Source organism: Pezoporus occidentalis, unplaced genomic scaffold, assembly GCF_034315485.1.
Source record: "Pezoporus occidentalis ecotype Australia unplaced genomic scaffold, CSIRO_AGI_Poc_V1 ctg19, whole genome shotgun sequence".
NCBI lineage: Eukaryota > Metazoa > Chordata > Aves > Psittaciformes > Psittacidae > Pezoporus > Pezoporus occidentalis.
In genome coordinates, this window is record NW_026913748.1 from 12,197,839 (window position 1) to 12,225,807 (window position 27,969).

The following is a 27,969-nucleotide window of genomic DNA, read 5'->3' on the forward strand; positions in this document are numbered from 1 at the left end:
GCGAAAATAGGGTCCAAAGGAGAAAACTCTGAAGGAGAAAAATGTTTCAGGTAAATGTTTATTTCTATGTTTAGAAATCTAAATTGTGAACAGAGTCTGCTTTTTAGATGCTTTTAGACTTTAGATATGGACTGAAAAGAACGAGCAATGCATACAGCCTTCCACAGAAATGTATATAGTATCTGGAAACAAAAACAAACTAACACACAAATCTTCAGGTCCGGCCTTCAGTTGATGCAAAGAAGCACCAGTGACTCCATTTCTTTCCATGATCAGTCATGTCAACACAGGATTTACACTGAATTGGGTTCACAGGTTCAAAGCCATTTTCTTGACTTCCCTGCTCTTTTCTTAGGTGCTGCCTGATCCTGTTTGTCAGGATACTTCTGATAGATTGCCAGCTCCCGTGCTGGGACAAGAAGATGCTCAGCATTTGTTGGAGTAGGCCTGCCTTACTGGCAGTTCAAGTACCTTAAACATAATTTTGTTTTGCAGAACCAGTTTTGATGCTCTTACACTGGATAACACCTTACTCTGCAAATACTCCTATTAAATCAAACTTTGCATGGAAAGAGTAGTATTAAGTATGAGTAAGCACATCGGAATACGACCACCAATCACTCATTGTTGGTGATTTCTGTTTAAAGACTGAATCCTGCACATTTGTTCACCTTGTTCTCTTTTTCCTAGAAATCTCTGCAGGATGGGGTATGTTTGTTTATAGCAGACGCAGTTCCAGAATTAAAACCTATTTTCAGTGCCATTCTGTGTCTTAAATATGTATGCTTTTTATTTTTAATTATTGTCTGAAGGTTTACTGTCATTGATTTAAAGGTATCACATTATACTTCCAAAGGGTCTCAGGATGGATTGGCACCCCCATGTGTTTCTTGTGTGAGTGTATTGAATAACATCTTAAAAACCAAAATCCAGTCTGCTCTGTCTCCTGTTTAAAAATCTCATGGCAGTGGTCATTAGAATGGGTATGTTTGGAGTACTTCTAAAATCTGCTTTTTTTCCTTATTTTTGTATAGCGTAATGTTCATCATTAATGTATTCAGTAGCTCTCTTCAGCAAACTTAGAATGCCATTTAAGTGCCTTGAGATCCTTAAAGATGAAAGAAGCTGTATAAACAGATGGCAGCAGTATTATAATGCTGCTTTGGCTGGTTAACTCTCGATGTAAGCTATCTTGCTGGACCTTGTTGTACAGCTAGAGCCAGGTACCCTGTCAGTAGTTTTAAGCAGTTGGCTTGCTCTCTGTATAATATAACATTTCTGATTCCTTTCAATTACTCTGCAAAGGAAGTTAGGCTTCTTGCCATACTCAGCAACCAAAAGACCAGGTCAGGGTTCATGATAATGCTTTCCTGGCCTTGCCCGAAGTGGCTGTAGTTGCACTTATTTAAGGGATGAACCACTGATCAGTAGTTGTTGAACATTTGCAGCTGCAGATGTCAACAGTGATGAGTCCACAAATAAATAAGGAATAACTGTTGTTGCTGCTGCTGTTATTCCTGACAGTTTTAAACAATCTGTTGCTATTTATGAAATATTTCTGTTGAGATCAAAACTGCCCTGAACTTTTCTCTGCTCTCCACTCCAGCAGGGATGTGCTCCTCATGTCTGCAATGACAAGTCATCCTTGTGCTGCTAAATGCCCAATTTCAGCAGCGGCAGTGCCACTCCTCCACCGCGCATGGAGGTGCTGACGCTCCTCCTTGAAATCAGTGGCATGTTGGCCCTGGTCTGTTATATTTCTCTCCTCTCCCCTTTTGGACATAAGGTAGAGATTACGATTAATGGTCCTTTGAGTTGCTCAGTGCTCCTCCCTCTGTGCTGTCTCCCTGTGATCCCCCTTCCCGCACCCTCCCTCTCCCCCCCGTCAATGGGAGCCTTTGATGTTGCACAAGAGACGACTGTTGGCTAACAGTCTGGAGGCTGCTTCGTTTGAGCTAACCACCACATGAAAACAAATGCAATCCATCATATTTCATTAACTAGCTGCCCCCTGTTCGGGTGTCCTTTTTTGATGTCAGAGCGCATCCTGACAGAAATCAGAAAGATATGTGTGATTAAGACCAGTAATAATAGTTAGTGCATTGTATTGTAAATTACCTTTCTGAGCCCCGGTACTTTATCAGCCCCACTGGCCTTGGCTTGGGTACGTTTTTGACTACTCTGTATATACAGTGTATTAGCGCAATGGAGATCATTATGTGGCCTGTATTTGAGTCATTTTTATTTAAGATGCCAAACAATAAGCTGTTGATTGGGGGAACAAGAGGCGAACAATAATGTTCTGTGTCACATAATACACCACCATTTTCCAGCTTTGCTTTAGAAGGGCCCTCTTTATTGTTTTTGTATAAAAATGGTTCTTAGGAGGAGGAATATTTTGCTGAGGTATGTCATTATTTTGCAAATTTCTATTATCTCATCATGTTGTCTTCATTGTAAATTGCAGCTAATTAGGAACCTAGTTAGAGCCCCAGCTTTGAGGCTGGCTTTTTTGTGAAAAGAGCCCACCGATTACCGCACTACAAGAGAGGAAGGGAGAGAAAAAGGAGATTAATCTGGTTACCTAGGCGACACTCGCTTCCATCTGCGAGGAACAATACATTTTTGTTTCCTTGGCTCAGTTCAGATCTGTTTTGTTTAGGGGGAAAAAAGGGAGAGAGGGAGAGGGAGGGAGAGAGAGAGAAGGGGAGAGAGGGAAAGGGAGAGGAGGCAGCCCCACAACAATGCTAGACTCTGTCTGGCCCCGGCTTACCCACTTCCATCCCTCCGCAAGTTCGGGGTCTCGGGGGAGTGGGAAGATGAAAGAGATAAGCTCCAAAGTTGTCAAAGGTCATAACCTTGCCACACAAAGCCAGCAGTTTTGCTTCTAAATCCCCTTCTCCCGAAAAGCACTTAATGAAATAATATACTGTGCTTCTCAACACCCCGTAGTCTTTATTAAGCAGCAAGGCCCCCGAGATGGTGAATTTAAGGAGTCGGTTAAAACTTCTGACTAAACAGTCGCTGACTAGGAGCGCCTACAGTAGATGTGATGGGTTGTTTCTGAGTGAAAGAGACAACTTTTATTCCACTGTCTCTCGTTAGCGGTGTTGTGGCTTCCCTGACACATGTTTTATAGCTGCCTTTACACGAAAGGCAGAGGTCTGTGAAGGCAGGGCAGTCTGATTGGGTTTTTTAAAGTTCTTTTCAGTTACCTTCACAAGGTCATAGTTTAACAGACAACAGCAACCTGTATCCTTCCTGGTCTGTATCAAACTGTTAATACCTTACACAGCTTTTGCATGGGGTAGAAAATGCGGCCAAGTTATTTGCTTCTTATTTTGGAGCAGCTTGCCAGAAAAAGGACAGAGGAAATAACCAGAGCTGATAGAGCCTGGCTAAAAGCTCAGAAATGCTCATGAGCTCTTGAACTGAATTGGCTGAACCCACAGCCTTTTGATAAGCATAATGCTTTCTCCAGGTGTTATGTCATCATGTATAATGTTTTGCTATCTGGTAGTGTTATGGATGATGACATAAAGTCACAAAAATATCAAAGTTACCACTTTTAGTTTATCTGAGCTTTCCAAATCTGGACTGTGCTGATAAAATCAGAACAAGTATCAGGTTAACAACCCTAAACCTCCTAGTCTGCATTGCTCTGAAGTACTGTGCTTGTATTTTCTTCCTCTAAAGAAGCTTCTAAGAGCTGCTTCAGTTACAGTGCATTGCTCCCTCCAACTGGAAATGACAGTCATCATGTTAAAAAATTACAAATATTCACGAGGAAAGAATGAATGAAGGTGCAGCAGCTTTCTTGTGTGGAGAGCATGAGGCATCTTTGAATTGAAGTAATTTGAATTTCCAGTTTTGCCACGTGCTTTCAGTGGGATCATGGACAATTCGTTTGGCCTATTTCTGCCTCAGACCTTGACCTATAAAGTAGGCAAAGTTGCATTTCTCTACCACAGAGGATAACTTTAGTCTTAGTTAATTAAGGTCTTATGAAGAGTTTGAGATGCTTGGTTGCAGGGCTCTGTATAAATGCAGAACATTTAATCTTTACCTATTCTGTTTCAATAAATGCCTTGTTGGGTACACCTGAACCAGTTCTTCTGAGAAGAACTCTCAAGTGAAAGTTAAATCAATCATACTTGACTTTGTTAGTTGAAGAGACTTGCCGAGATGTTTTTCAGACGTTTGGATGGAGCAGTTGTCATCTCACAGATAATTAGCCCAGTGTTAGCTGTCATTTTAGAAGCTCTGACCAAAATGCCCTCAGTAATTCTGCAACATATTAAAATGAGGCAGGAGAGGAAAGACGGTTGTTATATTATCCGTGTGCAAAAAAGAGAAGGGGCAGTACACAATTGGTACTGCTGGAGGTAAAGATTTGGAGACTGAAGTCGTAAGCAGAGACTCTTAGCAATATGTAAAGAAAGGAAAAGGAATATTTTATAAGTCTGTTTAAATAGCATTTTTGTATTTTAGTAGCACTGTTCATTTTGAAGGAATCATTAAGAATGCTCCAAAATTGTAGGGGGCTTGAAAATCTTCACCCACTATTAGAGAGAACCAAGCATGACTCCCCATAACGAGTTAGAGAAATACGTTACTTCAAACTACATTATAATTTGGAGACAGTCTAGGGTCACCCTTCCTATTCTTAGAGAGGCATGGAGAGGGGGCATTAAATAACTTCTGCTGGTCTACACTGTTCCTATATCTTGTGGAAAAAGTTGGTAATGACAGTGTGGACAGAGCTGATTACTTGTTAACCCTCATAATGTGAAAAAACAAAGTTATATCACTCATACTGGGACGTGCTATGCATGCATTTAGTCAGCAAAAAGCATTATCTCCGGCTAAGAATTATAAAGGAAAGAGAAAAATAAGGAAAATGTAGTGTCAGTTTAAGTGACTGCTAGGTTGAAACAAGAGGGTGTTTGTCTTATATGGTTTCACTTGAGCTCAGCAGATCAGGAATCAAGAATCAAAAAAGGATTATTTTAGGAAAAATTTACAGGGTTGTCCTGGTATGAAGAGCTACTAGAGAGACAGTTCCAAAGTTACAGAGGTGGAAGAATCCTCCTGGAGAATTGTTAAAGTTTCGTGAAAGATCAACGTCTGCTTCAGCCCCGGTATAAAAGCTGGAGCATTTATTGGCAGTTCTGTGGCACTGTTGTCATAATAAGGACTTCTGTTTCTGTGAATGAACTTCTGTGTACATGCTTAGAACCATTTAATTTTATTGAAATGGAGGAGATCTCTTATTCCTAGGAAGGGAACTGCAAAAGACGCTCTTGCCTCTCATGTCCTGGCACTGTAGCTAAGGTCTGGAATACTACATACCTGTCTAGATAGACCTGGTTTACAGCTGAAACTTCTTAATGCCCTAACCAGCTGGTGTATTTGAGATGGTGAAGGTGAGATACTCTGCACTGCAGCCTGCAGTCTCGCAAGCTGTGGCACCAGTGGACTGCTGCCCACCTACCATCAGCCTGGAGCGTGGAATGGGGACAGATTTCTAGAGAGGAGTGCCTGGACCTTACTCTTGGGCCTCTGGTGATTCCCTGGAAGGTCTTTCTGTCTTTATTGCTAATTGGTGTAAAGTCTGCTCAGGTCTGTCAATTACAACAAAATAAAACCCAGAGGGGAATACTGCTACAGCCTCACATCATAATTTTGGTGTTGCATTTTGGAGCAACACAGAGTCATCTTGAGCTGTTAGTCTGGAAGTTCCTCAGAGGGCTTCTGTTCAGGCCAGTCCTTTATCAGAGACAGTTTAAGAAATTCAGCTCTTAAATTCCATTTCATTTGAAACTCTTTTTTTTCTGTGTTGTGTAATGGTTTCTGTGCATTTCCAGTTCATAACTGTCAGGTCTTTCTGGGAATGTCAGATTGCATAAAAGTTGATATAAACATTCAGCAGAGCTTGAAGCAGCCCCTGAATAAATTCTGTCTTGGCAAACCTTTATCAAAATAATTTCTGAATAATCATTGCAAGGGCCAAGATCTGTGTTATTTCTGTGTCATTCTGTAGTAAAGAATTGGTAATTATTTTTCATATAGGAGTTTGAGGAGATGCGAAGAACTCAGAGGGACAAGATACAATAGTTCCTGTTTCTTGGTCTAGCGTCTCTTTAGATAGTTTTATCTTCTCTTTTGACTTAACAAGAAATTTCTCTGGGAGAATAGGATGTGTTACACACATGCGACCGGTCTGCCACATAAGCAACCCCACAACTAGCCCCTAGAAGTGGACAGTTTGCCTGTTTAAACAACAGAGTCATCATTTAGGTTGGAAAGAGCCTCTGAAAGGCATCTGGTCCAACCCTTTACTCAAAGGATACTAAACTGGGAGGAGTGGCTGACACACCAGAAGGCTGTGTTGCCATTCAGCGAGACCTGGACAGGCTGGAGAGTTGGGCGGAGAGGAACTTGATGAAATTCAACAAGGGCAAGTGTAGAGTCTTGCATCTGGGGAAGAACAACCCCATGTACCAGTACAGGTTGGGGGCTGACCTGCTGGGCAGTAGTGAAGGGGAAAGGGACCTGGGCGTCCTGGTGGACAGGAGGATGACCATGAGCCAGCAATGTGCCCTTGTGGCCAAGAAGGCCAATGGCATCCTAGGGTGCATTAGAAAGGGTGTGGGTAGTAGATCAAGAGAGGTTCTCCTCCCCCTCTACTGTGCCTTGGTGAGGCCGCATCTGGAACATTGTGTCCAGTTCTGGGCACCACAGTTCCAGAAGGACAGGGAATTGCTTGAAAGAGTCCAGCGCAGAGCCTCAAAGATGATTAAGGGAGTGGAACATCTCCCTTATGAGGAGAGGCTGAGGGAGCTGGGACTCTAGCTTGGAGGAGACTGAGGGGTGACCTCATCAGTGTTTACAAATATGTAAAGGGTGAGTGTCAGGATGATGGAGCTAGGTTTTTTTCAGTGATGTCCAGTGATAGGACAAGGGTCAGTGGGTGTAAACTGGAGCATAGGAGGTTCCATGCGAACATCAGGAAACATTACTGTGAGAGTGACAGATCACTGGAACTGGTTGCCCAGGGGGGTTGTGGAGTCTCCTACGTTGGAGATATTCAGGGCCCACCTGGACAAGTTTCTGTGTGATGTACTCTAGGTTACCCCGCTCTTGCAGGGGGGTTGGACTAGATGATCTTTTGAGGTCCCTTCCAACCCTTAGGACTCTGTGATTCTGTGAAAGGAGGACCAACTCAGAAATTAGTTCAGGTTGTTCAGGGTCTCATTCAGTTCAGGGCACCTGGTCCAATACTGTGCCACCCTAACTGTAAGTAATTCTTTTCTATATATGTAATGGTTATTTGCATGTTATTATTGTTCAACTTAATAATATAGGCTGTATCTAAAAAGATTTCAATACTTTTGGGACAAGGTTAAATCTCTTATCTGTCTGGTAGAGGGAATTTACATGGTACAATGCAATTACTGGAACATTTGTGCAATTATTATCAAACATGGAAGATTCACACCATGACTGGATCCCCTGAAATGGCAAAAGTATTGATGCATGCTGGCTTTTGGAGAACACGGTGCTAGTAAGTAACTATGTCTCTCTCTCACCAATGCATCTCTTTTCTCACAAAAGTGGAGATAGGATGAGAGGAAAAGAGAGTGCAAAAATCCTTCTTCTGTAACTTAGGTAGCAAATACATTAGGAGGCCAGTGTATTTACCTGAGCTGTAGATAGTAATTTGTTTTATCCCTTTATAGACCACACCACACCAGCGGCTTGACTGGGGACAATTGAAAAGGAGTTAAAGGAAACAGTAGCTAATCACTTTTACTTTTTCCTTAATTTATTTTTATGCATAGTTATCCAGTGCCAAAATGAGAGGACTACTTCTTTGTGTGTCATTATTTTCTCTGTGAACAGGGAGCTATGTTTAGATTCTCGTGACTGAATAAATTTCCTAGAGATAAGAGCTTTCTTTAAGACAGGCCCTATGATGTGGGCACTCTGTGAGACTGTTTCTCCATTCTACTTCAACACCTTTCTGCTCCTTCAAAAGTGAAAAAGACCTATACAAACACATTTGAGGAAATATCCTTGGTGTACAGGGTTCCCCAGGTTAATATGGAACCAACAGAATAGCTGTGCCTTGTTCTGCAAAAAAAAATTGTTCTCTATTAGCTCTTGACAGAAGCTGACAGATACACCCTCTATTTCTTCATGAAACATATGTTAGAGATCTTTGAAGAGGACTTCAATAAAATGCACAGAGATTTTATTGGCTGCTTTGTTAGTATGCTGTGGTTCAACAGTCATAGAATAAAATAGAAGTGTTGCCAGGAAAGACTGTTCAAAAATCATAAATTAAGTCCCAGAATGTAAACTTGGCGTAATAGTTCCAGTGTTATAAACTAATATACCCTCTATCCTTTTTCTTTTTGTTTCTGAACGTCTTCAGTGCATTCAGGTAATGTATTCTGGGAATTAACACTAAATTTCATATTTTAAAAAAGTGAGTGCCAGTTTGAAACAAAAGGCTGCCCAGGTTTGTTGTGGAGTCTCCTTCTCTGGAGACATTCAAAACCCTCCTGGACGGGTTCCTGTGTAACCTGCTCTAGGTGACCCTGACTTGGCAGGGGGTTGGACTGGATGATCTCCAGAGGCCCCTTCCAACCCTAATAATTCTTATGATCTAATGCTATAACCTGATTTGAGGAGTTGCAACTTTGAGAGAAGCACAGACACTGGAGATCTGTGAATAATGAAGGGTGAATTTTATAAGACTCTGAATGTCAGTTCAGTTTGGATCAAAACCTGAAATCTCGAGTGGCTGTCTGTTCAATTCAAGCACTTATATGGTTTTTCCTATGAGCCTGCTAGGATTTTGTCTCTGGCTTACTGTTTACCAACATGCACATGCTTCCTGTGATATATGATGACAGGAGAAAGGTTTGGTTTTCATGGAAGTACTATGAACTTAAAAGAAAAAAGATGTAACAGAAAAGTAGCAGTCAGTTGATTTTTTGGAGTAGGGATTTCATGGTGGTCTGTTAAGTCCCCTTTCAGAGTGGTTCTTCTTGAGCAGGTTTACAGAGCCTTCCTCTAGTTGCAAATAATTTTTGCTTCTGTCTTGGAATGTTGCACCTGCTATAATTCATGTACAATGAATACCTGACTTAGCAGGAAACAAACAGTTTTTCTATTCATTGCTATCTGTGTGTTGCATACACTTTTGAGAGATTTTATTCTCCTCCTGATCCTGCTAATATTCAGTTGTGTGCTTGGCTGCATGTTGGTCAGTAGTTTGTAGGTCAGGGGTACCAGTTAATGTCATTCTTGCTGAAAACACCCTAGAGAAGAAAAGGGGAGTGCCAAAGTAACAAAGAAGAATGTAAAACATGGGCATTTAAAGTATATACAACATTTACCAGGCACTCAATTTGAAATGTTCTATATATGTATTTATTTTTAATTGAGCTGTTTGAAAATGTCAAATTGATTGGCTTCCTTTCAGAAGATTGTTTGCTAGTATTTTCTTTACTAGTCCCCCCTGTGGACCTGCATACATTGATTACTCTTTCTTCAAGCTTTCCGTCTGGAACTTTTCATCACATTGATGATCAGTAATTAAAAAAAAACAAATGAAGGGAAATGGAAGGATTGATGGTCTTACACACTTTAAAAAGTGACATTGTGAGTCAGATTTAAACAGAAAAAGACAAGGAAATTAAGATTTCTCAAGACTTTCTTTCTCAGCTGTGCTTATATATGTTATGAAATTTCCCAAACTAGGCTGATTGCATACACTGGATTGACTGAAGGCTTTGATAATTTAGTGTAAAATTCAAATGCGCTATGCACTATTCTCCATATTTTCTCAACTCTTTCTGCCATCTCATGTATATTCTGGCCTTTAAGGACAGTCTTCCTGTATACAGTGCTTTGTAGTATGCAAATGTTTCAGCAACTAGATGAGGTCTTTGGCCAGCAAGTCAATAAAACTTGCTATGAACCTGCACATTTTCTATTGCATTCAACTTTTATGCTTCCAGAGTGAAGATGATTAAGTTTTAAAAAGTTTGGAGAACTTGACTTTAAACATTGTTGACAGTTTCAGGAATCATTGGGCAGCCTGACATAATGTTATTCATGATGAGAGAGCTGTCAGCACAGATCAGGAGTGGTACCGGAGAGAAATGTAAGGCATTATTTTTGCTATATAGAATATGGGGATCTAGTTGTGCAATTTCTATTAATAATAGGAGTTTTGCAGCTAAACCTCCAAGCATCACCTCCCACACCCCCAAAATGCTGAAAACATGCCCTGTAGTGTAGCTTGGATAATTTCTATGTTGGCTTTTATTTGGACATTGAAGATCATAGTGTCTGAGCAGTGGCTCTGATTCCAGTTTCCTTCAGGTGCTGCTGAAGAGAAGGGAATTTGTCATATTTGGTTTAACCCCAGTCAGCAACTAAACACCACACAGCTGCTTACTCACTCCCCTCCTCAGTGGGGTAGGGGAGAGAATTGGAAGGGTAAAAGAGCAGTTTAATAATGGAAATAAAATAAAATAAAATAAAAATAATTATATTGTTATTATCAATTGTAATGAAAATAGCAAAAAGCAAATTAAACCCCAAGAAAAACGAGTGATGCAAATGAAAAACAGTTGCTCACCACCAACTTTCTGATACCCAGCCTGCTCCTGAGCAGCGGCCCCTCCAGTCAGCTTTCCCCCCAGTTTATGTGCTGAGCATGACATTGTAAGGTATAGAATATCGCTTTGGCCAGTTGGGGTCAGCTGTCCCAGCTGTGTTCCATCCCAGCTTCTTGTACCCCTCCAGCCTCATTGCTGGAGAAGCTGAAAAACCCTTGTCTTACGGTAAGCATCACTCAGCAACAGTTAAAACATCGGTGTGTTATCAGCATTATTCTCATCCTAAATCCAAAGCACAGCACTGTACCAGCTACAGTGAATAAAACCATAGGTGTTGAGTAGAAACCCACCCAAGGAAGTTATATGTTGCAAGGAAGTACATGTCCTCATTCTCACTGACTTTAGAAAGTTGGGGTTTTTTTTAGGAGGGAGATTATATCTCTGTGTTTGTAAAGTGTGTGTTATATTTTGAGTGCTAATGTAACATAAATAGTAATAATGACAATTTCAGGATTTTTTATGGCCACTATATCTTTTTGTCTACATGATTCCATAGTTATTTTTCCTTACATTTTCTTGCTCATTAAATTTTGATGCAACTGTAGCAGTGGGGAGGGGGAAGAAGAGGAAACATACTGTATTAATCCATCGAAAGCTGTGCTGAAAATGTTTGCATGCTTCTGCTGAAAGGTCTTCCACCTCCATTTTATGCCACAGCCTCAATCCACTTGTTTCTGTTTACTTTTAAAGTATATTCAGTAATTGTATACTTATAAAATAATTAGCATACTTCAAAACCCACTATTTTTGTAAAGCCAAGGTTTCTATGGTATGAATTCTTCCCAGCTGTGATAAAACACTCTTGAAATTAACAGTAGCTTGATGAGATCTATATTGGACTTGGTAAACAGGAGCAACCTTTGTGTTGCTGTAGCTGAAGTTACCTCAGCACTTCCCACCACAGCCCAAGTTTTCATGTAATTGTCCTCTGCAATGATGTTAGTAGCACAAAATTTCAGGTTTTGAGGACATGCTTATATCAGATTTAAATACACAAACATCAGACTGTTTCCTTTCTAATGATTTACCTGATTTTTCAAGTAGATTTTTCTCTTTTTATCATTATGAAGATACCCTTTCTTTTAAAGTAATCCAGTAGACAAACTGGTTATTTCTGATGTCAGTTACCTTTGGTTTTGTATGCATGCCTCTTAAATATTTCATTGAGGCTTTATCTTACAAGGTCCAGAGTACTTACATGACTAAGTATGAGTAAGTGCTTTGTGGGATCTTCAGCTAGAGTGCTGGAGCAGAAGTAAGCCCTATAGCAAAGCCACAGTGAGCTTTTGCTGAGGACTGGCACTCAGTATTCCTGACAGTCTGGGACCCAGGGATTCACTCACTGTTGGTGTTTTACCTTGCTTTACTCCAATATAGAGGGAAACAGGAACATTTGTGTCCATTTCTGTAATTTTCTTTGGTTAATCAACTGATGCTTGAAACATTTTTTGAGTTCTTGCAGAGAAGTACACAGTGTGTGTATTTGGACTTTGTGTCTGTGTGTTTATAAGCATGCAAAATATGTATTTATTCCAATTTGATGTAGTGGTAGTCCCAGTTTGAAAGTAGACTCCTGCAGATATACTGTAAATGGCTTAAAAAAAAAACCCTTTTGAATGCATCAGACACTGTGCAATCCATTTCCTATCCTTTAAGCTGTTACAATGCTAAAATTTGAGATGTCTGTAGAATGCCAGGTAAAAACTCTTTGTCCATGTATAAGGGTTTAAGGCAGTTAAACACGTTTATGCTGATTCTGAACTAGTTCTAGTCTCTATGGCAAGTGTTTTAAATTAAAAACCTTTTGTAAAAGACTTGAAGTGTTTTAAAAATGCAAATACAAAAGAACTTGGTGTCCCTCAAATGCTGTACTCCTTCACAGAATAAGGCTGGCTAACCTGATTCTTGAAAAATTGAAGTGCGGCTTCCAAGCCTGAACTGTGTCATGAGATCAACCGCAAGTGCATGCTGACTCGAGGTCTGAAAGCAGCCTAAAACTAGCATTACCACGTGTCTTTGGGATTATGACACATGCTCAACCCTGTACTGACATGGGGTAGAGCACTGGGATTCCTGGGGGAACTTTGCCATCTCCTGTCTGTGAGCATCTCCTTGTTTTGGCTCCCAAGCTATGTGATATGAGCGCTGAGGATCCCGGCCAGAGAAAGGTTTTGTTGAATGGTTCATGGGGGCAAGGTACCAGCCACCCTAGCAGTAACGTGTGTCACAAGCACACTGAATTTTATTACATTCAAGGAGAGCTAGGATTCTGACTGTTTAAAGACTGGAGCAGCACATGTATTTCTTTTGAGTACTTTGTTGTGGGCTGTTTTCCTGGGTGTATGAGTACACCGGATAATAGAGATATTCTGTTTGCATGGAGGCCCTGGCCCATGGTTTTCAGCTTGTTACATTGCTTCTCATATGGTGGGTTTGCTCCTGTGCGATGAACAGTCTGCCAAGACAACCTTAAGTGTCGGTTTCAATCGTGAGTCAGCAGTGTATTAAAATTCCTGACTCTATTTTGGTTAGCATCCAGGGGAACAATGAGGGTGATATCTACATCACACTGGGCTACATGACAAGGCTTGGGTTCTATAGGTGTTTCTTCCCTCCAGCAGAGCTCTTCTTTTGTACATGAATTAGTTCTTTGGCTTGGATGGGTTATTTGGGTCTGGGTGTTGATGTGATCTTTGAAGGCAATTCTGTGGAGTTAGTCCTCTTGCAATTACTGTGTCTTCCTTTGTCAAAGGAGATACAATAACTCTTTTCTGTTTTCCCCAGAGACCAAATGACTGTCTGAAAAAAAGATTATATTAATTCCAGATGAACATGAAGGTTGGACTTTCTAATAATTAGAAGCTAAAATGCATTCGGCAGCACGGGTTTTCTGTTGTTGATTATCCCCTGTTCAGCTTTTGATTCTTTTCTGCTGCCATTCTGATTACCAAATTTATTCAGATACTGACTGGATTTTGTCCAGGTAGACTGAGCACTAAGGTGGGAAGGCTTATATTGTGGAGTGACTTGCTTAGTGTCTCAGTCACTGAGGACTTGATGACGGGTGACATGGTCTAGTGTGAGGCATCCCTGCCCATGGCAGGGGTGTTGGAACTAGATGATCTTAAGGTCCTTTCCAACCCTAACTATTCTATGATTCTATATAGATCCTTTTTACCGTATATATTAATTTTCTTCACAGCCCATTTTTAGCCAACTTGTATCCAGCCAGTAATTCACTAGACATTAACTGTTACAATCTGGCTAAGAAAAGCACACACACAAGGCGAGTTTTTAGTTTTCAGTTCATATTGGTGTACATGAAAGATAAACCCCACAGGGGCTCTGTCTACAAGAGCTAGGGACTTCTCAGAGGAAAATGTACTGACAGATCCCAGGTCAATACCATAATCATCCCTCACAGAGATTGATTCTGGACATACCGTAGGTAATGGATATATTTTTGTTCTGTTGGAATTTATGTCACTTTGTGGTCCAATTGTTCTAGACGTTTTGTCCATCAAAGCAGGAGCATCTACACAGAGCAATAAAATAGCAGCTTGTCTCTTCGGATCTAACAAACAAAAACCCCAAAATGCTTTCTGATCATTTAGGCTTTTCCGTATCTGTGGCACTTAAAAAAATTTATTGCAGTAGTTTTTATTGACAAGAGTTGACTGCTAGGGGCTTTTCTACTAGGAATGAATGCAGTCACCTAGCCTGGATCTCTAAATGTGCATCTGGAAAAAGGTAGGAGTTTTACCTTACTCTTTTCTGGCATATCCCCTTCCCTCCTCTACATATTATGTGTGGCCTGTACTGGCTGGCGTGTTACTACAAAGTGACTGCAGGAATCTAATAGTGTGACAAAAAAAGTCAAACCCTAACAGGCCTGGTCTGAAAGGAAACTGCTCGAAGAGAGTTAGACCTGCAGCAAAAGGTCTTGGTGGCTTCAATGTCTCTATGTAGTGTAGGAGATCTCTTTGGGAATGGTTAGTCCTGCTTGGCAATGAAGAATGGCAGAGCAAGCTGCATGTATTTACGAGTCTGAATAAAACAGGAGACTGCAAATTTGAGGGCTTTAAGTATAAACTCAGTCATAGCTCAAATTCTTGTCCTGTCTTCCCTTCCTATCTACACATCCTGTGGTTTTTTTTTTAACTTTATTTCTGTATTTCCATTTGCCTCTTTCCAGCATCCCCCTCTGCATGTCCGTTTGTCTTCCTCTTTCACTGGTTCTTTCAGTCATCTTTATTTTCTCTAAGGAACATTTTTATTGTTGTTATTCTTATCTAGCCAGCAGGAAGAGCTGCTCCTAGTGCTGCAAGTTACTCTGGCTCTGGGGTCATTGAATCTGGCCCATTGAGGTATCTAGGAGAAACACTTGGTATGTTGACATACTAAGATGAAGTTGTCATGATGGCTGTTTGGAACACTGTCTGATTTGACAGTATTTACTTTCTCTGCACTTTCAGTTGAAAAGAAAAGCAGTGCATCTAGGGAATAAAGCTGCAGCTTGTAGCCTAAATGTGGTGCTCTTAAGAGAAGCATTTTTTCATAAACAAATAGTGTAATGGTTAGCCATCATAGAAGATAACGTTACTGATCTATGGTAATTTTAGGAGGCTATTAAACATCCAGGCATCATGAAAACAATTGTCACTTGTTAAGACAGACCTTTTTAGGTGAGGACAATGTATTTTTAATTGTGAATGTTCCCTGTTAATAGCCAGATATCTCCAACTAAAATATACAAATATAGTATATTCTATCATATTGCACATGTATATGGAGCTAATAATGCCTGTGAAATAATTCCATTCTTTCTCTCTTTCAAAGAAATAATGTTAATGCTTATGTAGGCTAATTAATTGAGCTCTAGAGACTGAAATGCTCTGTTCATTCACAGAGCTGCTATACCACACTCAGCAGCAAAGTTCAGCCACACTATATTACAGAAATGCCCTGGTTTTATGATGGATTTACACTGCAGTCAAATAGGTAGCTCTCCATATGATTTATTCCTTGGCCCGTTTTGTTTCTCAGGTAACGTCAGGATTATCAGTCCCAATCCTGCATATGATTTGCTGAATGTTGCAAACATGCAATAGTCCTGTTGAAATCACTACTCAGAATTAGCAACCAAAGAGTGATATATTGCTTTGGCACATTTTCCTGGTTGAGAGGTATTCTTAGCTGGGTTTTCTCCCAGTCCTGTCATTTGTGCTAGGTAGTGTCAAGAAAAGAGCAAAAGCTGCAGCTGAAGGCTGAGTCCCCTTTTAATTTCCAGCACAATTTATGTTTCTTTTCTTTTTCCTGAAAAAAAAAAAAAAATTGAATCACTTGAACAGGAGGAATATCTAATTAAAGAAATATCAATAGATAATACTAATCCTTAAATGGTGCCAGCTGCAAATTCCTATTTCTTTTGATGTGTTACTGAGGCATGATTTCATTTTCCTAGGGAAAAAAAAAAAAAAAAAAAGAAAAAACAAACAGGAAAAAAAAAAAAAAAGGGTCAAATTGTGCCCTTGCAGGCAAATCCAAAGGGAACATTTACATCTAAGTATACAATTTAGGTCATAATAAATCACTTGATCAGGTAGCACACTGCCTGATCTTTTCTGCCTGGCAAAAGGCAGATCCTGATTCACTTTTGGTAAGTAGCCAAATTGATTCCATCTACATAAACAGATTCACAAGAAATTTAACTTGAATGAACTTCTTAACTCACATTTCATACATGCTTGAAAGCCTATAGCTTCCTTATGAGTTCTCAGATCTGAGTATTGAAACAGTGCTCAAGTCCTGGCAGCCCACAGAGTTAGTTTCATGTGGATATAAAAAGTAGCCAGGACTGTAGCCCTAAGCAGTAACACCTTGCATCATAAAAAAAGATGTAAAATGTTTATCCCCAAATTTCCCACAGTTAGCTTCAGTGGCTCTATAAGCGATCCCGATTCCAGCTGCACTTCCAGAGGTTTTCCAGAGCTCTGTTGCTTCTTCTGTCAGTTGCTAACTCTCCAGCTGTTGACAGCAACTTTCTCCTCTAGTACATGTTCAACCCAGAGCCTAATAATAAATTTAAAAAAACTTTACAATTACTCTTTCATGCTACTCTCACATTGAAATCCACAGGGTGTGATCAGAAAACTATGGACTTGTTGTCCTCATAAACCTCTAGGAATGCATGCTACTAGTCTGCTATGTGTTGTTCTAAACTTTACAATGTTTTATAATCTGTTCAGCTGTACGGTCTCCAGTGATCTGCAAACATGAAATATTTAAGTTAAACATCTAGTGCATATCACAGGAATAGGAAAGGCATTTTAAAACTTCTCAGAACTAATTATGTGAAGTGGTTAGGAAACCTCAGAGAGTGTAATAACCAAGGCGACTTTCTTCCTGTCTTTTCATTGAGACCAAGTGGATTGGCCAGATTAGTAGAGTGCTGTGCATGTCAAGTAGGTACAAAATATTAGCTATACAGAAAGTTACCTGCTGGGTAGATGGACTTGCCCCATGCTATTAAAATGTATGTGAATTTAGCTTGAAAACTGGATGGCTTGCGTGTACTCTTTGAGGCCATTGGGACCGCTTTTCATGAGTAACATTGTCATTTTTTTTAATTGAAAGGGTCAGCTTCTGGAACATAATATTTATTCAAATGAGCAAATATTGCTTCAAAGTGAGTGCTCTACAGAGTAGCAAAAATATGCCCTATCCTCAATTTCCTACCTTTTCTTTCCCAGTGCAATCCATTATATAATTTTGCACACTTGAGCTGGGTGAGCACATTGGCTAGTATTTCCACCTTTTAATAGTATTAACCATCTCTGTGGTTGAGATCAGCTTCATATAATGCTTTTGGAATGTGATGCTCTTAATTTGCTATTTTTATATCTAAACTGTTGTGCATTGGCCACTGACCTGCCATCAATCAACTCAAATGCCTCAGTGCCCTTTCCATCCATTTGTGTTTTCTGTGTGCTGAGAATTAGATTTAAAGCGATGTGCCAGTGATTAAACAATTAGTCTGTCCTCTCTCTTACATATCAATAATTTGAAAGAGAAAAAGCCAGCTATTCTTTTGTGTGTTTGACTGTGGCCTCTAGCTTTGAATCTAGTATATGATGACAAAGTGGTGTCTGCTTAAAAAAAAATAATAATTGTAACACATGTGGCCTTTTCTATTACATTTGGGGACCTCTAACCATCATAAAACAAAGAGAGCAATTTAATGTAGGCTTTGATAATGTCATTTTCAGTCACCTTTTAATTAATAAACATGAAAAGCCTGAATTGGATAGATGTTCTGAACTAACAATGGCAGCAATGTGAACTCATTTTCAAAGACAATTTTAAGGGTATTTGAAGGTGAGCATTCTATTTAGGAAAAGGGCTGGGATCACAAGCTACCAATTAACAGCCACTAAGACTGTATTTGGGCTGAGACTGCAGGACACTGATATTATACTGCTCTTTGTGTGAGCAACTATTTTATGCTGTGTGAGAACTAAACGGTAGAAGTTATTACTATAAACGGAAGGAAAGCACAGGGTAGCTGACTTCCCTACCAAGTTGGAAGAAGGATTGGCTGTGAGCCTGAGACATGTCTAATGCATGTCTTCTCTTTGTCTACACAGACTTTACTGAAGGGTACCACTTCTACATATGCTCGCTGTAGAGGCAAAGGCATAATCCCTGCTACTGTAGCCCATATCAGTATATACACTAGCCTTTTGGATGCTGTTAAAATAATCATTCTAAGTGGATGAAAGTCCATGGAGACTGCATGTTGTTTATTAGACCCCAGGGCTTCTGTTTTGTTTCTGGTATTTCTGGACTGCTTCTCAGGAAGCAGCACTGCTTCTTGAGGAGGCCTGTTCCCAGACTTCCCTTTTCCAGGAGCTCATAAAATAGGAAAGACACGAGGAGAGGCAGAATGGCTGTGATACTGGAAATGGCTTTGCTTCCCAGTTTCCCATTGCTTTTCCATTTCTCTTGCACACACACATGTAATTAAACATGTGACGTGTAACCCTGCAACCAGAGCTTAACTCCTGGTATTTTGACAAATGCAAGTTTAGTCCAGATTTCTGCTTTGAGCTGAAATACACAATTTTATCCTAATAGCAAAGCAATGTGATTAGTAAAAGTAAAAGTGCTATTTCAGTTTACATACTCCTGAAGAAATTATGTTCAGTAGTGTTAATTAGAACATCAAGTGCTGATTATGATTATCAGGGGACTTGTCTCTCAACAATGGCAGTATTGTAAAGACATGTTCTTTTCTTGAAGGATCAATCTATTACTGATAATCAGTGTTTTGCTGTGCAGCAAAACAGTAGCATTTTAAGTTGCGCGTATCTTGCAAAAATGGGCAAACCAGTATTTTTACGTTATTTTAAAATGCTTCAAAATTCTGTACGTTCATATGATTGAAATTACACAACAGAAAATCCATCATAGTCTATCTAATTGGACAGGTAGTAACCTAAAGGGTGATCTCTATATTGCAATGCTCCTTTTGATTTGAAATGGTAAAAACTGGTACCCTTTATTATCATGACCTGAAGGGGGAACAATTCCATGCACTGATAAAAGCTATTAGGAAAGCAGATGAAGGGGTCTGAATACACATCCAGGAAAATACCAGTTGTCAGTTCTTCCACCTTTCCAAGCCAAATATGTTGAATTTGAATCTATCTGTTGACTGCAACTGTGAGGTTTGCACATGGGGAAGGTGTCTTTCTGCCACGTGTCAAGCTGTTCACCATAAGTGTATAGATGATGTTGTTATGCCATCGGTGATTCAACAGCCCTAGGTAAAATGTAGAATGTGCGAGGTCTGGTTTGTAAAGTAAGTAGTAATATTCTCTGGTGACTCTATTTGCCAGTTGGTTTCAAAGTATAATACTTTCAGAATTCCTTATATTAGACTGAATCCCCAATCGTTAAAGAGATTTAAATTCCTAAATTCCATTGATTTTGGTGAAAGTTAACACCTAACACAGTATGAGCATAGGTTTATAAGTGACTACAGTGTTGATATTTATAGTACAGTTCCATTCAAAATGAAAGCTTGTTCTCTGCCTGGGAAGAATGAAAAATAAATGCCAATGAGGAAACCCAAAGGATATGCTTCTGTAAAAGCACCATCAGTTCCTACTAAAAGAAGGATGTTCCATATCCTGCAGCCTGGAGTTGAAAATGCTCCACAGATATGCAGGACTGGGATTTGGCTCAGCCACTAATGAAAACAGAAGTGAAGACATCACTGAACTGAATGGGAAGGCCATTGAACTGAAGAGAAAGGCCATATCAATTTGAAGTAGCAAGCACAATTTAAAACCTACAGCTACCTAGATTTTTCCCAGCAGTGTTCACTCCTAATACTACCTGCACTCACACTGGTGAATTTGCAAGAATACATCCCAGAGTAATCCATTTGCAGGCATCTTTTCTGAACTAAAAAAAAAAAAAAAAAAAGAGCAGTTAATACATATGCAGAAAGGAAAATATTCTTATCTCATTAACAGACTTTAAGCTTGCTAAGATTAGAATACTTAGTTATTTCAAATTGGTAAAACATGCATTCATTATAAACATGATTATAATGATAACTTTGTAGATAATAATCAATTATTTAAATATGAATTATTTCCCTACATTAGAGTCATGTTTTCAGCTATAATCACCTCGGGTGCTCAATTCCTCCCTCCTTTACAGCATCCCTGGTTGTGTGTTGGAGCATTAACCATTTGCTTTAAGACATAGACTGGGAGAGTGCCAAGTCCAGAAACAAAATTCACTCTGTTGTCCTATCTAATAACTTACATGTTTCTTCTTCAGACTTTCTTAGGTGGGAAAAAGGGAAAAAATATAATCTATGCAAATGGCCATCTTAACCCTCAAAAGTGTTGCCTTTTCTTTATAAAAAGCTTGCAAAAATGCACTGGGATCGATGATTATGGGCTTAGTAAACAAAAAAACTGATGCCCTGGCTGTTTGGGAGTACATGCAATCATCCATTTTTAATAAGAATTCTGAGAAGATTAGCACCCTGCAATAAGAGCTTCATTTACACTGTTGCAAGGCTTAGCGCCACAATAAACTCTGCTAGCATGCATGCACTCCGTAACTCTAGATGACAGTTTAACCAAGCTCTTTGCTTCTCCTCATGGTGTGGAGAAAATCCACCTTGAAATATTAGATCTCTTGAGCATGTGCAACATGCTAAACATTTGTAAGATAGACTATTCACAACATTTATGTGCAGTGAGTGGAATTTAATCTCTTTTATTCCTTGTTCCCAGTCTTGTCAGTTGTTTCCCCAATTCTTTAGTAGTCTCTTTAATATGGTTTACACATATTTAATATATTCTCTCTGAGGTTCTCAGCACACTTTCAAGAGCTACTTTTGCCTTGACTTTTCAGTGGATCTAGAATGTAATACCACTATAATATCCTTTTTTATAGATACATAAACTGAAACATTGAGAAGTTAGATGATTTGCTGATGGTTATGTTTGGAGTTAATGACAGAAAAGGAATTCCTAAAACTGGACTGTCAACATCCTGTTTTAACTTCAGACACAGTGGTGCAATCCATCTCACCTAACTTCAGGTATCTTCAAAGCTGTAGTTAGTCATCTGTTCTTCCTTTCTGGTCAAAGCAGAGATAAAGGCACTTCTGAGACGCAACTCACCAAATCCTTTTGTTAGAATGGGTCAAATTAATTCTGTCCTGTGAGACTGTACTTCTTTCCGCTAACTGCAAATGGAGCCTAGCTCTGATATTAACAGCTATGCTGAAGATGTATAATGTTAGGTGAGACAAATCCCATTTGAGCTTTCTTTCCCATAAATTTTAATTCTGAGTGCTAAGTGGCTCTTTATCAAGGTTTCAAGAAGAATACTTTGGCAATAAGATTAATTAAATACTTAAGGGGAAAACTTGGCTGCTACCAGATTTAACCCAGGTTTTATAATTGTCACAGAGTACTGAGCTGTGTATGAGAAGAGGAGGAAGTTTTGAGTGATTTTTTGTTTAGCATGGTGGGTCAGTGCCTAAGATATTTAGGTGCTGGGAGGTTCATCAAAGTGTCAGATGGGATTTTAAAAAGTGCTTAAGCCCTACTTCTGTAAGCAGTTTTGAATCCTACAGAGCGATCTTCTAGTTACATTGTCAGGTGTTTTTGAGAATCTGGCCCTAGGTACTTAAGGGAAAAAAAAAAAAATCTATGGATATCATAAGGGACATTGAGCAAGAGAAATTCTTATTTCAGAGGGAGAGTGAAATATACTAGAGAAACTGTATCGCTTTTTGGGCATGGTGATTTATATGCTTGTAGGGATTAATAACTCCTTACTTCATAACTGCTTCATAGCACAGATGTGTCTTTCAGTCTGTACTCTCAGCTTTCAAAGTAGCAGTGACAGCCCTGGATGGAAGTCCATTACTGCAGAGGGTGAAATGTTATAGTTGAGCCATTCCTAAGCAATAAACCACAAAACAATGGTAGTCTGCAGTGCTTGACAATGAGCTGTATAAAGTTGTTGAATCTGTGGCTGGACTGATAGTTTGTCTTAATATCTAAAAAAGCTTGATAGGTCTCTGTGAGACCACTGCATAATAATCTTGAGCAAATGTATTTCATTGCTTCCATACTGCTGCAGTCTAACTGCTGCCTCTTGTTTCATAACTTGCAAAATGCCTGGGGCAGAAACTATGATTTTCTCTGTGTTTATGTAGCAACTACCATCCACTGGCAGCTGAGGTTCCTAGGCACTACCATTATAATAGTGCTGTTCTGATAATTGCATAGGTATAGAGGCAGATGATCAAAATTTCATATATTCTAGATGGCTCACTGAATTAGAGGAACACAGGCAAAAAAGGGGGCGGGGGGGGGGGAAGGAAACAAAGAAGTGAAGAGTAGGGTTTCTTTTTTAGTAATATATCATTTTTTGAACAATTTCAATCTCTGAAAATACACGTTCAGGTTTGGAAGGTTTTGGACTTGTGCAGAGTATGGAAAGATCCTATGCTGATGTCTGAAAATGTTTCTCATGGAATTTGACTTACTTCAACAGAATACAATGATAGGTGTGCTTTATGTTGGGCTGGGGAAAGAAGGTAAGAATTTCATTCTGAATATCTTTGTAAATAGACCATTAATCATCATGATGGATATGAAGTCGAACATGGCATAGCTGGCAAGCGCATTCCTTAAGTGAATCTAACCTGAACTTAATAAAGAAATGCCAAACTAACTGCAAAACACTATTCTGGCAAGATTCAGACTCTAGTCAATCATCCTGCCAGGTGACAGTGTGTTTAGTGCTAGAACAATATATCACTAACAATCTCAGCTGCTACCAACTCAGCAGAATTAGACTATTTACTGAACAAAAGCCAGTGCAGTTCTGCCAGTGGCACAGAAGTTAGAGACACTGCTGTTCTTAGAGGAAGATTGTGAACTACAGCCTGTGTGGAAAAGGAATTAGGAAGATGGGAAGTAGTGCTATTCTGAAATGCCACAAAGAGGGTACAGTGGCAGCTCTACCAATTCAGTCACTGCTCAATTTTTCAGCAAAGTGGAGAACTGAGGAAAGCATGGTTCCACCCTTGTATCCCTTCACTGTGGCTGATGGCAGTGCCTCTGGTTATGAGCATGATTTGTATGCCTTCAAAACATGATAGCTACTCACTCCGAAACTGGAGGAGGTGGGAAGACTCTTATCCCCTTTTACAGTTTTTGAAAGAAAAAGTAGAGTTTGGTAGTCTTTGTGTCCCAGTTAAGCTCAGATAACTGTCTCACCACAAAACTGAGAAAAATCCTGTTTGTTTTCTAATGTATTTTAATTTAAAACGTGCAGAGTTGCTTGCAGTTATCTATTTTACCCTAACCAGTGTGTTACACTTACATGTATTTACTCTCTAACTAATAGAAAATGTTTGTTGAGCCCTGAAAGTGAAAGCGGTATATATATCTGAAGCAAGTGCAAGGGCACATTATTTTCAGGGAATTTTTCTCTAAAGTGTGTGTTTGGGCACTGGAATTGCCCACATGCCCCTGGATAGAAATTCAGACTTACAAATAAACTCTCACGACTCAGGAAGTTTGTATTATTCCCCATGACTTTGCAAGCTGCAGGGAGCTTTCAATGCTATTTTCTTTTGGTCCTTTGCCTCCATGCTAGAATCTGTACCCAAGCTGGGATATGGCTTCAAATTCTGGACAGATTTTTAGGGTAGAAGCTAGGAGCTGGCCACTCCTGGCTTGAACACCATAGGGCAGTTTTAGAACGGCACATAGGAAGGCCTGTGCAGGAGGTATCACTGGGAGGCACTGGTTCCTACCGAGATCCTAATTCCCTGGGAGCCCAGAGCCCCCTGCCTCACACAGAGGCAAGATACTGCCAATCAGCTGATTGGCAGCGTGTTGCCTCTTTGAGAGGCAGCGTCTGTTGGCTCCTGCAAAGTTCCTGCCAGCATTCTTAAACTCTAATTTGGGAAAGAAAATTACAATCTGGCACATCTCCGTTGGAAGGTTGCCGACCCCTGCTCCACACTGTACAAGCAGCAGCTTCAGAGAACAGTGGTATGAAACTTCCTTTGTTTTGTGCATCAGGAGCAGGAGTCTGAATGTGGCTCTTCCACAAGGTTGTACAACCCCACTGAAGGCAGTGAAGGCAATGGAGTTGTCCATGTGTTGACAGTGAACAAATTATCTGTTCCTATTGTTGCTGGATGAGCCACTAGGTAACCAGATTGATTTTATGATCCCTTACTGAGTGTTCAGGACTGGTGCTTGAAAAAGACATCTTTTATCTGTCAGCCAGTAAATCTCACATTGAGTTGCAAACATACTGAAGAGCTAGAATTCAGCAAGACCGTTTTTATGAATAGAAACATTTTCAGAATAGACACTCTCCTGAACACACAGTTGTTTTACAGGAATTAAAGAAGTCCTTATGGTAGATGGATAAGCCAACTTAGGATAAAATAAGAACCAGACTATACTTCGAGCTGCTGTTTGAACAGAACCTTTCTGAAGAACTTCAAAAGTTCTGAGTTGCACTGGTCTTTTCACCTTCTTCCTTGCTCTTCTCTTTTCAGGCTAATTGGAAGCAAATAGTATATAACACAAAATAAGTGGCTTTTTTTGCAGCATTATTGACATGAAATATATCAGATTTGCAACAAAAGGTTTTCTGGTTTAACAACATTCCTCAAGATCTTGGATATTTGACATGCATATAAAGCAAAATCCTCTGTTGACCAAAATCCAAATACCAGACCAAACAGCGTATCAGCTACAATGGCTGACACTGTTAGCCTCATCTCTTCAGAACAGCCATAAATCCAAAACAATGACAACAAAGTATGAGCAAATACTGTTTTCCTCAAATGTTCATGACACTTCCACATCATCCAGTAAGTAGTATTCCATCCCTTGCGCCATCTCTGCCTTTTTAACAACATTTGATTGATGAGAGGACTCCAAAGGAAGCTGCAGAATATATCCCCGCTGAGATCTATCTCTGTTCTGAACTTTGGACTTGGTTTCCACAAATCCATGCCATCTATTAGAGAAGTTAATAACATACTAGCAGTGATTCAAAGAAAACAGTCTCTCAATGAGAGAAGCCGTGGCTGTTGAGGCAAGTGTTTCACCAAAGGAAAATTCCAGCTCCATTGTCAGTTCTTTTAGCAATTCCATGCACTTATGCAATACTCTGTATTTTGAAAGCGCTGTGAAAAAAACAACTAACTACCCAATTCTCTCAGAAGCCCCACAAAAAAAAAAGATACTTTTTTTCAGAGTTGGGATGCTTAGAGTTGACAAGACCTTAAAGATCTGAAAGAAACTGGACCAGTAGTGGCTTTATAAATTGGGGAATTCCAACCTTACGGGTTAGCTGTTCAAACTGTTATAGGCAGCACATCTTTACCTTAATTATGTTTTATGTATCTAGAGATTGCATGATATGTATTTTTTGGTGATGCATGTTGAAATCAGAAAAGGGTTAATTTTATAGTCAAAATTGCTTAGAAATTACTAAGTGTCTTTAGAGTGTTCATTTGAAAGTGTCCTGATAATACAATAGTACTTAGTTCATATCATAGTGCTGCTATCTTACGTTGTCTTATCTGAGTGGGTTGTTTAACTGTACTGAAAGAACCATGTGATGAGTTCTGCACATATCCCAGTGCAGACTGACAGTGATACTTAACAAAAATTAACTGTTGCCACTCCTTGAACTTTTGAATGGCTATGAGCAGATATTAAAGTTGTGTCAAACATGTATTTTTAAGAAACAAAAATACTAATTCTAAGGGGTTGCTAAATACCAGATTCAAACTCTTGAGTTTACATGTATTTCCAGCCTGTTTGCTGTCTGGGGATTTTATTCCAACCACATCAATTTTCTTTACATAGGGAATATCTTGTTCTCTTTAATTGGAGCTGCATTAAGGCTCAGATCTGCAAGTGTTTAAAGTGAACAGTGACAGAGCATAAGTGCCTAAATGAAATCTTGTGATCCCAAGAACCTCTTCTTAGCTTCTGTCTACCCTGATTGTGCCGAAACTTCCCAATTGCATGAGATCCCTAACTTAAAATAAAGTGGACTCAGAAGTGCTGCTGTCTCGGTAGAAATGAACAGTATAGCACTTATCTTCCTCAGAGATCTCTCTGGATCCACAAATTAAGTGCTGCTCTGTGAGGGCTAGTCTCTCATCTTGCCAGAGTGGGGTCAGATGTGTGTTTCTGAGGAGAGTGGCCCAACCACTGGAATGCAGGAGAGTCTGGGATTGGTCAAGATCTTTTATGCTTTTAATGAAATGGTTCAAACTGTTCAGAAAGAATAAAAAGCAGCTAATTTGTCTGTGGGAGGAGATTTCTCTCCTAGTTCAGTGAATTAGGTATTAAAATAATTTTAATACTTGACTCATTGCCACTGAAACTAAAATGAAGGAAGAGGCCACAGAAGAGAATCTGGAAGCTGAAGGACCATTTTCTCAGTTGCATACCTTACTTCCATGCTAGTGGGTCATCATCATGCTATTTCATGCAATATCAATTTCATGCTATATCAAAGCAAGTTTTCTGCATCTTGTAGCAACTTCTAGAGAGACTTATTGATTTTGACGGGTCAGTAGCTGCAGCTTTAGTGTCTGGCACTTGGAACAGGTCTGTAGGAAGAGCAGGGCATGAATTTGTAGCCTTCAGGTAGAGGAGAGCTGGCCTCAGCTTCTCCCAGCTAAAGTCAGTCATTCATTATCATTGACTTATTAGGTGTGTGGGGCACAGAGAGCCATAAGCACTGCCCTCCTTTCTTTGTTCTGGCAGTGTTCAGAGGAACCAGGTAGTCCCTTCTCTGCTCCTCAAAGCAATGGCCTGGGAAGATCCAAATGTAGAAGATACAGTTGAATTGTGAGACCTGAGGGCAAGGAGCAGCTTCTCGGTAGCAGTGAATTCAAACACCAGCGGGAGTTATTTAAATACTGTCCCCACTGCTTCCTTACTGACTGCCATGGATCAGTCTCTGTCTAGTGTTTAAGGCAATTAATTCTGTATAGTAAATAGACAACTTATGTGTGTTAACTGGGAGCAATGCACTCGTGTGAATGGTGCGCTCCCACTATATTCTCCGTAATGAAGATGCTTGTGATTTTGATTTTTATTTGCTTTAAATGTTGGAGTTTATTGGGCAGGTTTTGTTACTGGCGTTCGGTTATTGGGTATATTATGGGTGACCGATGATGTACGGCCTATGGTCAGGGTGCCAACAGGGGCTGGCAGCTCCCTGGGGGCCAGGAGCTATGGGCGCTCCCCCCTGGCTGTTAGGGCAGGGACTGGCAGCCAGGGCCAGTCTCACCACCCTGAACAGGAGCAGGGCAGCTGGGGGCACTGCCACAGCTTCATCACCTCCATGATGCCAGACAGAGGCCAGGGCAGGATGTGGGGCTATGGGCTATGGGTGGGCCTGGCTTGGCACACCCATGGCTGGTCAGGGCAGAGCTGTGGGGAGATGGAGACAGGCCCTACTGTAGCATTGCTGATGCACGGACTGGTGGCCAAGGGGGCCCTCCAGGCCCTGGCACTTATCACTGCTCAGTAAGTTAGACCTGCTATGTAGCAGCTCCACCAGATAAAAATGGTTCATTTCTTCCTGCTTTACATTTTCTGAATAGTCTAACGTTAGGTTTGCTTTCACATCCTTTGAGATTAGTCTTTATTTCAGACAATGCTTT

At 40.0% G+C, this 27,969-nt stretch overlaps 1 protein-coding gene across 12 annotated transcripts in view; it reads left to right on the plus strand.

Moving 5' to 3' along the window:
- SOX5 (SRY-box transcription factor 5) overlaps nucleotides 1–27,969 on the plus strand; it is a 650,561-nt gene that overhangs the window by 310,549 nt on the left and 312,043 nt on the right. The window contains exon 1 of one of the 12 annotated variants that reach the window (XM_062616818.1): nucleotides 10,770–10,865. The exons of 10 other annotated variants lie outside the window; for them this stretch is intronic. Coding sequence is in view for 1 of the 2 variants with exons in the window: in XM_062616801.1 (XP_062472785.1) it covers nucleotides 23,357–23,433 (77 nt within the window). In the remaining variant the exon portion in view is untranslated. Of the gene's footprint in view, nucleotides 1–10,769; nucleotides 10,866–23,190; nucleotides 23,434–27,969 lie in introns of those variants that run through there. One more of the 12 variants, XM_062616801.1, reaches the window with a different exon arrangement.